The sequence below is a fragment of the Myxocyprinus asiaticus genome, chromosome 35, assembly GCF_019703515.2.
Source record: "Myxocyprinus asiaticus isolate MX2 ecotype Aquarium Trade chromosome 35, UBuf_Myxa_2, whole genome shotgun sequence".
NCBI lineage: Eukaryota > Metazoa > Chordata > Actinopteri > Cypriniformes > Catostomidae > Myxocyprinus > Myxocyprinus asiaticus.
In genome coordinates, this window is record NC_059378.1 from 9521251 (window position 1) to 9532516 (window position 11266).

At 43.8% G+C, this 11266-nt stretch overlaps 1 protein-coding gene across 4 annotated transcripts in view; it reads right to left on the minus strand.

The window, feature by feature from the left end:
- The window catches only part of LOC127426298 (acidic mammalian chitinase-like), a 31346-nt gene extending 21130 nt beyond the window's left edge, over positions 1-10216 (minus strand). The window contains exons 1-11 of one of the 4 annotated variants that reach the window (XM_051673017.1): positions 10126-10216; positions 10012-10041; positions 9685-9889; positions 9471-9527; positions 8601-8766; positions 8065-8189; positions 7838-7961; positions 7579-7761; positions 5875-5991; positions 5641-5767; positions 5017-5527 (exon numbers count right to left, since the gene is read on the minus strand). In XM_051673017.1, the coding sequence (XP_051528977.1) occupies positions 5319-5527; positions 5641-5767; positions 5875-5991; positions 7579-7761; positions 7838-7961; positions 8065-8189; positions 8601-8766; positions 9471-9527; positions 9685-9889; positions 10012-10041; positions 10126-10150 (1368 nt within the window). In that variant the 5' untranslated portion in view covers positions 10151-10216 and the 3' untranslated portion in view covers positions 5017-5318. Of the gene's footprint in view, positions 1-5016; positions 5528-5640; positions 5768-5874; positions 5992-7578; positions 7762-7837; positions 7962-8064; positions 8190-8600; positions 8767-9470; positions 9528-9684; positions 9890-10011; positions 10042-10125 lie in introns of those variants that run through there. The other 3 variants (XM_051673019.1, XM_051673020.1, XM_051673018.1) reach the window with 3 other exon arrangements.
- Positions 10217-11266: the final 1050 nt, after the last annotated feature.

The following is an 11266-nucleotide window of genomic DNA, read 5'->3' on the forward strand; positions in this document are numbered from 1 at the left end:
TATGTTTGAAGTAAGTTTGGAGCAGAAGAAATATAAATAAACCTTGTGTAAATTGTCAGCTTTACGCTAAGCTAAAATGATATTTCTAACCATTTTACATGCACGTTACCAGGCACAATATAATTGTTTTTTTTTTATCAAGAAAATTCATGTTAGATCATAATTTCATTTTTTCTAGTAAGACCTTTGATATTAGGGCAAAAATCGTATTCTTGATAATAATTTTTGTATTGTTTTCTTGTAAAAATATCTAAAAATCCTTAAAACATGATCAGTTTGATTTATCTTGTTTTAGAAACAATACTGCATAAGATATTTGGCTTTTTCAGAGAATGTATTTTTAACATGTGTATTTTGTCTCACTGCACTGCAGAGTTTTTATAGTCAAAACAAGTAATCCAAAGTATTTAGAATACGTTACTGACATTGAGTAATTTAATGGAATACATTACAAATGACATTTTACAGCATGTATCAGGGAACGGAGGTTACACTAGTAACCACGACGTTCCCTATCTGTCACTCACTCGACGTTGGTGTCGATGTAGTGACACTAGGGGTCCCTATACAAAACGCCACAAGGCTGAACAGTGTTACGTGAACTGGTGGTGTGTGGTGGGCAGACTTGCTGTGTGCCTCATAGCCAGCACACCAGGTCAACACGTAACCTCCCCCAACACAGTTATGAATGTCGAACGGCCCTTTTTGGGGACAAGTCGAGTACCCAAAGATAGAGACAGGCTTAACCCAGTCGTGGCCTCTTTTCCCCTTCTCTTTTTCCACTCCCTAAAAAAGAAGGGGGATTATCCGACTGGGCCGCCAGGTCTAGTCGGGGGGTGTCCCTCCCAAGGGGAGGACACTGCGGAGACCACACCTCGCCCCAAGAGAGGAGGGGATATTTTTAGTGGAAAAATATGTCACATGGTCTTTCCAACCAAGTGGACAGCCTTCAAGGTAGATCCTGCCCAATGGGGGAGGAGTTACTACAAACATGGAGACTGGGGCAGAGGGGCTCTGCCCAAGGAAGACGCAGTTTGCCAGCAGGGAAACGAACTAGCGGAAGATATAGATTTAGCCTTACATGGAACCACCACATGCGGAGCACCTACCCCAGAACAGGGCTCTTAGCGCGTGTACTGGGCCGGCAGTGAGTCTATCCAAAAACTCGACTGCCACAGGGCTCGGAGGAAGTCAACCAGGGAACAAATTTTTTGAACACTACTGGGAATTAACGGCGCATGTCTTCAGCTCAAAAGGAGGTGGAAGGCACTATGTGCAAGCGATACACCCGGCTGGCTATCCCGGGCTTATCCGCTTGTGTTGCGTGCCACTACCTGGGACGAAACCAGTTCCACCTGGAGGTTGTAGAACCTTGCAAAGGTGTTGGGTGTTGCCCAGCCCGCTGCTCTGCAAATGTCTGTTAGAGAGGCACCTCTGGCTAGGGCCCAAGAAGCCGCTACGCCACGGGAAGAATGGGCTCATAGCCCTACCGGGGGCGGCATGTTTTGGGCGAGATATGCCATAGTTATGGCGTCAACGAGCCAGTGGGTGATCCTCTGCTTGGAGACAGCGCTTCCTTTCCGCTGTGCACCGAAGCAGACAAAGAGCTGCTCAGAGAGTCTAAAGCTCTGTGTGCAATCCAAATAGATGTGTAAAGTGCGCACCGGACACAGCAATGACAGGGCTGGGTCTGCCTCCTTCTGGGGCAGCGCTTGCAGGTTCACCACCTGGTCCCTAAAAGGAGTGGTGGGAACCTTGGGCACATAGCCCGGTCGGGGTCTCAGAATCACATGAGAATAGCCCGGACCGAACTCCAGGCACGTTTCACTAACAGAGAACGCTTGCAGGTCACCTACCCTCTTGATGGAAGTGAGCGCAGTCAGGAGGGCAGTCTTCAGGGAGAGTGCCTTAAGCTCGGCTGACTGCAAAGGCTCAAAGGGGGCTCTCTGTAGACCCTGAAGAACTATGGAGAGATCCCATGAGGGAACGAGGGGCGGTCTGGAGGGATTCAGCCTCCTGGTGCCTCTTAGGAACCTGATGATCAGGTCGTGCTTCCCTGCGTCGTGGTGTGCTGCTATGGCAGCAACGTACACCTTCAAGGTGGAAGGGGGACAGCCTCCCTTCCAGCCTCTCCTGTAGGAAGGAAAGCACTGATCCGACTGCGCATCTCTGGGGGTCTTCGTGTCGAGAAGAACACCACTTAGCGAATAGACGCCACTTAAGGGCATACAGGCGCCTCGTAGAGGGGGCCCTAGCCTGAGTGATCGTGTCTACCACTGCGGGTGGTAGGCCACTTAGGTCTTCCACGTCCTGTCGAGGGACCAGACATGGAGATTCCAGAGGTCTGGGCGCGGGTGTCAGAGGGTGCCCCGTCCCTGAGAAACAAGGTCCTTCCTCAGGGGAATTTGCCGGGGGGGCTGTCGCGAGGAGCGTGAGGTCCGAGAACCACGTCTGGGTGGGCCAGTAGGGTGTTACCAGGATGACCTGCTCCTCATCCTCCCTGACCTTGCACAAGGTCTGTGCAAGCAGGCTCACTGGGGGAAATGCATATTTGCGAATGCCAGGGGGCCAGCTGTGTGCCAGCGCGGAACCGCCGAGGGGAGCATCGGTGAGGGCGTACCAGAGTGGGCAGTGGGAGGATTCTTGGGAGGCAAACAGGTCCGCCTGTGCCCAACCGAATCGACTCCAAATCAGCTGGACCACCTGAGGGTGGAGTCTCCACTCTCCCCTGAGGGAAACCTGCCGTGACAGCGCGTCCGCTGTAGTGTTGAGGTTGCCCGGGATGTGAGTGGCTCGCTGCGACTTGAGGTGCTGCCGACTCCGGAGGAGGAGACGGCAGGCGAGTTGTGACATACAGTGAGAGCGCAGACCACCTTGGCGGTTGACATATGCTACCGCTGCCGTGCTGTCCGTCCGAACTAGCACGTGCTTGCCCTGGATGAACGGCCGGAACCTCCACAGGGTGAGCAGAATTGCCAGTAACTCGAGGCAGTTGATGTGCCAAAGCAGCCGCGGACCCGTCCAGAGGCCGGCGGCTGCGTGCCCATTGCAAACGGAGCCCCAGCCCGTTTTGGAGGCATCTGTCGTGACCACGACACGCCTGGAGACCAGTTCTAGGGGAACACCTGCTCGTAGAAACAAGAGGTCAGTCCAAGGGCTGAAAAGATGGTGACAGACCGACGTAATGGCCACGCGGTGTGTCCCGTGGCGCCATGCCCGTCTCGGGACTCGAGTCTGGAGCCAGTGCTGAAGCAGCCTCATATGCATCAACCCGAGCACTTCCATACTTCCATAGGAGGGTAGCGATCTCCGCACACAGGGTAACAGCATTTTCGCCCTTGACCAAGGTGAAGTAAATATCGCTGAACCTGGGCGGGCGCCTGGCAAACTGAATCGCATAGCCGAGTCGGACAGTCTGGACCAGCCACCGCGATGGATTGGGAAGCGCAAGCCATGCGTCCAAATTCCGTGCGAGGGGGACCAAGGGGACAACGTCATCGGATGTACTGGTAGGTGGGGCCTCGCGGCAGGGTGGAGCGCGAGGTGCCATAGCATGTCGTGGCCATGCTGAGTCTAGGGACATTGAAGCACTTACCTGGCTCCTTATGACCACCCCCGGAACAGCCTGGAATGGGGGAGGAAGAGGCCTGTCCTCGCAACCCGTGGAGACTGTCACATTGGGGGTGGATTTGTGCCACAGCTGGGCGCTCAGGGGCGGAAAGGGCACTGCTGGAGCTCCAATCCTGCAAGAAAAAGCCCGTGGACGGTAGTCGTGGTGACGACCGTACACACCGGGTATGTGACCCAGGGAGGAAGGAAGCCGCTCTTTTTCTGAACTGTTGGGTACTGCAGCCACTTGGGTGTGCGGCAAAATCAAACAAAAAGGCAACAAAAGATTTTCCACCCGGCCCTCCACCGGGGGATGGAGTGGTCTTTCTACCAGCTCCACGTGAGTGGGTTCCCTCGTCCCTGGGTTGCCCATCTCAGAGGCGCTTCGAGGACCTCCGTGGGTTCTTCGGTGCCGGCTGTGAGACGGGTGGTGTCGGCTTCCTGCGGTGGGCTCCACGCCGGGGCCAGGCCGGAGGGGCGGGCTGTGGCGGAGCCAGTGCAGTCACCGCAGGGGGACGCCCTTGGCGATGAGCAGACGGGGTGCGGGATCTTGAGCCGCGCCGGGGCAGGAAGTGCCGGATTGCTTCCGTCTGCTGCTTTACCGTGGAGAACTGCTGGGCAAAGTCCTCAACGGTGTCACCGAATAGGCCCGTCTGGGAAATGGGGGCAGCAAGGAACCGTATCTTGTCGGCCTCGCCCATCTCGACCAGGTTGAGCCACAGGTTGCGCTCCTGGACCACTACTGTGGCCATCGTCCGCCCGAGAGACCGCGCCGTGACCTTCGTCGCCTGGAGGGTGAGGTTGGTCACCGAGCGCAGTTCCTGCATCAAATCTGGGGCAGAACAACCCTCGTGCAGTTCTTTGAGCGCCTTGGCTTGGTGGACCTGCAGGAAAGCCATGGCGTGCAGGGCAGAGGCGGCTTGTCCAGCAGCGCTGTAGGCCTTAGCCGTCAGGGATGACGTGAATCTACAGGGCTTGAAACGAGAAGGCCTGGGTGAGGTGCAAGCTGTAGAAATAGCCCATAATTTTTCATGACAATAATTTATTTAAAGCTAATTTATTTTCCACATAATACTATAATATATTCCAAATATTGGTCTGCTTAGTTGGCCATGGCACCAGCCATACAGGCCGACATGTAAGCAGTTTGAATTTACACTTTCAACCCCTAAAGTCTAGCAATTTTATTATACATTGCTCACCCATAGCCTTTAAATACAGCATTTTGTTAGCTGATTTCATGCATATATGGTGTCAAAAGTTCTACTGAATGCTACAGGTACAGTAGGTTATCATTGCTGATAGTCGCCAGATTGTTAGTAAAATGAGAGCAGAGTCGACTGTTATGAGTCAGTGTGTTGACTGCAGTGCTAAGAACCATTAAGAATTCAAAGGAAAATGGCAAAGTTTTCATGGTAAGAATGTTTATTAACTTGTGAATAATGTGAATAACAGGAGCAAAACAGCACAGTTCCATGAGATTATTCATAAAAAAGTTCTGTCTTTAGCATTGATTTATTCTATAGAAGAACAGCTTTATGTAGTTTAAAGAAGACGTAATAAATCTCACAGCTATAAATATTTCTGTTGAAAGTGAAAGGAATAAGAGGTAATCATTTTACAACAAGAGAATTCTAGACAGCTCTATTGAACAGGACTAATGGATTTAAACATAAGGAGTGCAATATTTGCAATATTTGATGTTCTTCTTAAGGCCAGTCACAACATTTACAAGAATCAACAAAGACCAGGCCAGGCTGGCATTTCTGCAGGTATGTGTTTCCACGGAAGCAATGGAAGTAAGTGGTCTCATCAGCAGGGTTGGGGTACAAACCATCTGGTTTACCAGCACAGAAGGAGCTGAGGGGGTCGGCGGTTGTGGTAGGTCCTGGTGTAGTGGTGGGTTTGGGAGGGAAACCTGTGAAAATAGAGAGGACAGAATGAATTTCAGACTGCTTTATCTACACAAGTATGGCTTGAATGAAATGTTCTGCATCATCACATGATTATCCTTTCAAAGTGTTTATTAACCTAATGAGTTGCGCAGATGGTTGACAAGAGGGTAAGCTCCTTGATAACAGAAACGGCCAGCAAAATCGTCCAAATCTAAGGTGTACACTGAGGCTCCACCCAAGTTCATGGAGTTAAGCCACTGCACCTGTTTAAGCAAATGTCACAGAAGAGTAGTCAGAATAAGGGGACAGCTGTCAAACCTTGCTTTGTCTTACATTTTTCTGCATATTTGACAGACAAACATTCATTTACCTTAGCAGCAAAGCTTTCACGGTTGTCATAGCCCACCCAAGCATTTCCTTGAACTGCATAGGGCACCTTCTGCTCCTCAATCCATCCCAATGTGGCACTTGATTCCATGGGGCAGATCTGTGGACCACAAAACATTCCATGATCTTTGTGTTGTTCCGACACATCTTGCAAAGTCAAACTTCAAAATGATTGGACCTAGATTTGGTGAAGTGTTACACTTAATGTGATGTGAATAAAGTGGTTCTCAGCTGGTGGATCGTGTTTTGATAAGGTCACAGATAGCAGGGAAAAAACAATGCTAAATGCAAATATTAAAATGCAGTTTACCATTTAATTGTGCATAGTTTGGACAGCGAAATAAACAGGCTTACAAGGTAGAGAAAACGCTTCCCACATCTTTTGTTGTTGACATCATAGGCTGAGCATCAAAATCAAACTCTTATGGTACTTTTGTTGCAAATTTATTTGTCACTTGGTAATATGGCTAATACTGAGATAATATTTGGCCAAGTGTTTGTTCCATGTGTTAAGCGGCTTTCACATGACTCGGAGGTGTGAAAATGGAGGCGGAGGTGTGCACAGTAATCATTGAAAACCTGTATTAAAAAAAAAAAAAAAAAAAAAAAGAGTCCTGGCAGTTGCTTTGATACAGTACTTTTGTTGTAGAAAGCAATAAGAGGAATCATTTATGTAAAGGTATTAGGATGTTCTTGCTGATTTTACATTAGTTAAAACAACTGCGGTCTCGGGAGTTTTGCAAACAAATAAGTAAATATTTACGTATAAAAATCAATTATGAAACATTCTTTTCAAGAAGTTTGAAAAAAACAGAATTTGCATTTATGCAAATTGTCTGGTAATCATTGGCTGACACTTCGAAAGGTCATTGGCAACTTAAACAGAACATTGTCCTGTGGTTATTTTTTAGGTTTTATTTGTATAACCATAAACTAACCCTCCTAGAACATTGCAGGGATGCTTCAATCTAAAAGTTACTCAAAATAAGCAATCCGCTACAAATTACTAATTACTTCCCTAAAATTTTTTTTTATCAGATTACTTTACTGATTACTTAATGTAAAAAGTAAACATATTACTAATTATTTCCTTTTAAGTTACTTTCTAAATAACTTTTCCTAGAAAAGTTTTTGGTTTTCCCCTCAAATTCAAAATGTCTAAATTTCCTCATTCATTGTCGCACATCCTTCAGCTGTCACAGACACCTACTATCTAACAGACATACATACAAATTAATATTTTAAATGTGTTATACATATTACTTTAGTGCAAGTAATGTACTTAAAAGCAATTACTTTAATTGAAAGTCAGTAACTGTAATCTGATTTCAAGAATTTAAAATGTAATGCATTACATTTCTTTTTCTTGAATAAAAATTAATTCGATTACAGTAACTAATTACTTAGTAATCGGATACATCCAACAGTGTATTTGGCAGTGTTGATGCGGGTCATATGGAAGCCAGTGTCATGTTAATAATTATGCATATTGTTGGGCCTATGCAGTTCATGGTAAAATTAATGCATTTCATGTTTGTTCTTAAGGACATTTTTGTTACTTCTTGTGCAGTGCTGGGTCGACACTTCATGTCTTTGTTGTTTGTCCAAACAAGTTGAGAACCACTGATCATATATTTTCATATACTTTTGGGACTAGCTAAGTAAATGTGAAGTAATGTGTTAAAACCTCATAATAGGACCAGTATCCTGCATCACGTGTGTAGGGACCGGCACCAGCAGGGCCATTGGCTGGTGCACCGAGACCTGTGTCCGCAGTTTTGAGTGTGAATGTCCGTCCGTATGTGGGGAAGCCAACGAGCACTCTATCAGCAGGAGCGCCACCATTCAGCCAGTATGTCACAGAGGCGTTCTAATGAAGAGAGTGAAGATTTTACATTGGACACTATTTTAGATTTTGAATGTGAATTTATGGATGTCACACTTACAATGTTCATGTCAACGTCATTTCCACTGTCAAAGGAGCTCCGGTAAAGGGGGCTGTTGTGTCCTGTCACTGGATCCCAGTGGCCGTGGTATTCATGGGTCATGATGCTCAAGAAGTCCAGCAGACTATAATGACGGGAAGATTGAGGAAGTTTTGCATACTTTATATGTGCATTCACCTTATTTTAGCTTGATGGAACTTGATGGACCTCAGTTGTAGCAAACTTACCCTGAAACTGCAGCGATCTCATAAGCATTTTCAATAGTGGACGTAAAGGCGGCAACTCTGCAAGACAGCACAAAAGGTGTTTTCTTCAAGTCTATGGCCTCCTGCTCGATTGCTAGCCTCAATTCCTGGGGATTTTCACACAGAAGAGACAAAGTCAGTCCCAAAGTCATAGAAAGTAAAAATTACAGAGACAGAATGAGACAGTTCACTCAAAAATAGGAAACTTCTGTCATCATTTATTCAACCTCATGTTGTTCCAAACTAGTATGAATTTCTTTCTTCCATGGAACTCAAAATGAGATGTTTGGCAGAATGTTAGCCTCAATCACCATTCACTTTCATTTTATGGGAAAAAAGATGCATCATTCTGCTTAGTCTTACATCTTTTGTGTTCCATGGAAGAAAGTAAGTAATACAGGCTTGGAACAACATAAGGGTGAGTAAATTATGACAGAATTTTCATTTTGGGGTGAAATATATCTTTAATGCAAGCGAACAAAATTAGTAACATTTATGAACATTTATAGCCTTCTCACCTTGATGAATGTAGTAAACCTCTGCTTGTCCTCAGGTGGGCTGCCATTGTGGCCAGGGTATTCCCAGTCAATGTCCAAACCATCAAAGTTGTGGGCACGCAGGAACAACATTGCAGAACGGATAAAAGCCTTGCGGGTTTCTGGAGTCGACACCATTTTAATAAATCTGGAGTGCAAAGAGTGGCAGAGTAACTCATGTTTAATGTGTTGGCAGAGGAAGCCTTGATTACGATATAAGTGAAAATTTGAAGCACTTTTGTAATTATATCCTTTTACTTTATTGACTTACAAAGCCAACATACTGTTATTGTACAAATTTGGATTAGAGTGTTTTCGAAATCCCTAACCTGGCCAAGACCAAATTGTACGAGACTCTAACCCCTCCTAGAGCTTTCAAGCAACAGCACATACGCCTCATCATTACTCAGCATTCAGCCTGTTCTAATTCGGGTTGTTTCAGTGTATCTTTTCTAGCTGATCAGATTACCCAAAAATCCAAAATTCCCATAAACTTCCATTGAACAATTCTGACTATAACTGCTCCTAGGACTTTCAAGCTATTTTCTTTCAGCCCGGTCTGACATAGTATTTTTTTTCCCCCGAACTAATCATGTTCAGTTTTTTTCCGTAGAGAACAATCAAAAGCGCACACTATTACAGTTTATATATATATATATATATATATATATATATATATATATATATATATATATATATACATATATTAGTATATATTATATGAAAATTATTTAGTTCAGATTTTTTGTGTTTATTTTACAAATTATAGTGAGAAGGTGGATATGTATACACTGTATGTCATATGTTTCAAGTTTTAGGACATGCACATGATGTAAACTGTGTATCACTTACGGACTAATGCCGTTGACTGTACCTCCAACAGACAGCATCGTCTTCAATTGAGGATTTCTAGAAATTAGATTCAAATATAAATGCTCAAAAACTCGAACTTGATTCATGGACCACCAAAACCTTTAAAATCTTGATTCATGTTAGTTAAATCTTGTTCGTAATTACAATGCACTGTAATGCTTGTTTATTTACTATAGAAACAGCCTTTGCTTACACATTTTTCAAGTCGTTTAGTGACTTGTACATGATTTCATCATTATATTCTATGGTTGTGAGCTCATTTTCGGGGCTGATGGTGGCCAGAGAATAGATGACATGAGTGCAGAGGAAGGGATCAACATTCTCCGGGGTGAACTTCCCATTGCCAGGTCTGTATTGGGCCCAGTTGGCCATGTAGCACACCAGCTTTGTAGAGGCCACTATAAGAAATTCTGATATTAGCAATAGTTCATAAACCATAATCCATAATTTTTTTTTTTTGACAAAGCATCAGTGAAAGAGTTTTAGTGTAATGAAAAATGTATTGATAAGTGATTCTTACCAATCTGAAGTGTTAGCAAGAGTCCAAGCCCTACACAAAAGACAACATAGTTAAGTATAGAGTAAACTGTTCATAGTAAAATACAATATCATTTAATATAAGTATGGAATGTACCTGCTAAAAGAGTTAATTTAGTCATTTTGATGTTGAAGCCAAACAGGTATTCTTCAGAAATTGAGCTGGAAAAAACGAAATAAACTATAAATCAAATTACATTTTTTTCACTAGCCTGCCTTAGTACATTTTGCACAGTGGAACCTTCATGGTTGAAAAGAGCAAAAATTAGCTGTGTGCAAAACCATATGAATATAACTTACTATTACAAACTATTACAATTATTAAAGTAACAATTAAACATTGAATAATTGAAAAGCTTTTCTCTTTACCTGTGTCAGCTGCACTGAGACTGAGCTGTTAATGCTCATGCATATTTATACATTATTAATAGTTCCAAAGTACAAGCGATAAGTGCTGGCTTCATCATATTTGGGCAATGAATTAATAACTAGTCATATAACTGGCATGTTACTGTACGGTGTGATTACCTTTGAAGTTATTACATTTTTTTATCACCACAAAATGTAATATCCACAATTTTAAAGAAGATTAAAATATGCAATCAACGTGCTCAGCAATCAGAAATCAATAAATCGGGGCAAAAGATTATCAGATTTAGTTTTATATTAATTGTATAATGGATAACCTCTCATTTACAGTAAATTTACCTGAAGAGTCACACAGACACAAAATTACAAACAGAACAAAAACAAGTACATGCATATTGTATAATTTAAAGTAAGAATGCTTGTCAATATAGGTTTAAACATACATGTGGAGGTATTTGTATTTGTGAATTGTGAATGATTACACCTACAGTATGTCCACTGTTTATAGATAATTTACATGATTCTTTAGGCCTATACATAAAATACTTTACATGGCGTATTTTAGCCAGCACGTATGTGCTGGGATGTGCATATCTGCATTTATGTGTGCAAAAAATACGCCAATAATTACTGGACATAGTTTTCTCAAATACAATTATTATTTTTTTTTTATTGAAGAATTTTTACAAATGCTGCATTATTCACATTTAGTCCACAGTGGACAGGCTCAGCCTTTACAACAACTGGGGTACACTGTAGTTCAAAGAGACAACTTGTTGACATAACAGCCTGAGATACCTTCAAGGTAGCAATCTGCAAGCTTACATACAGCCATTCTGTATAGTGTAAAATGAGACATTACCGATCTG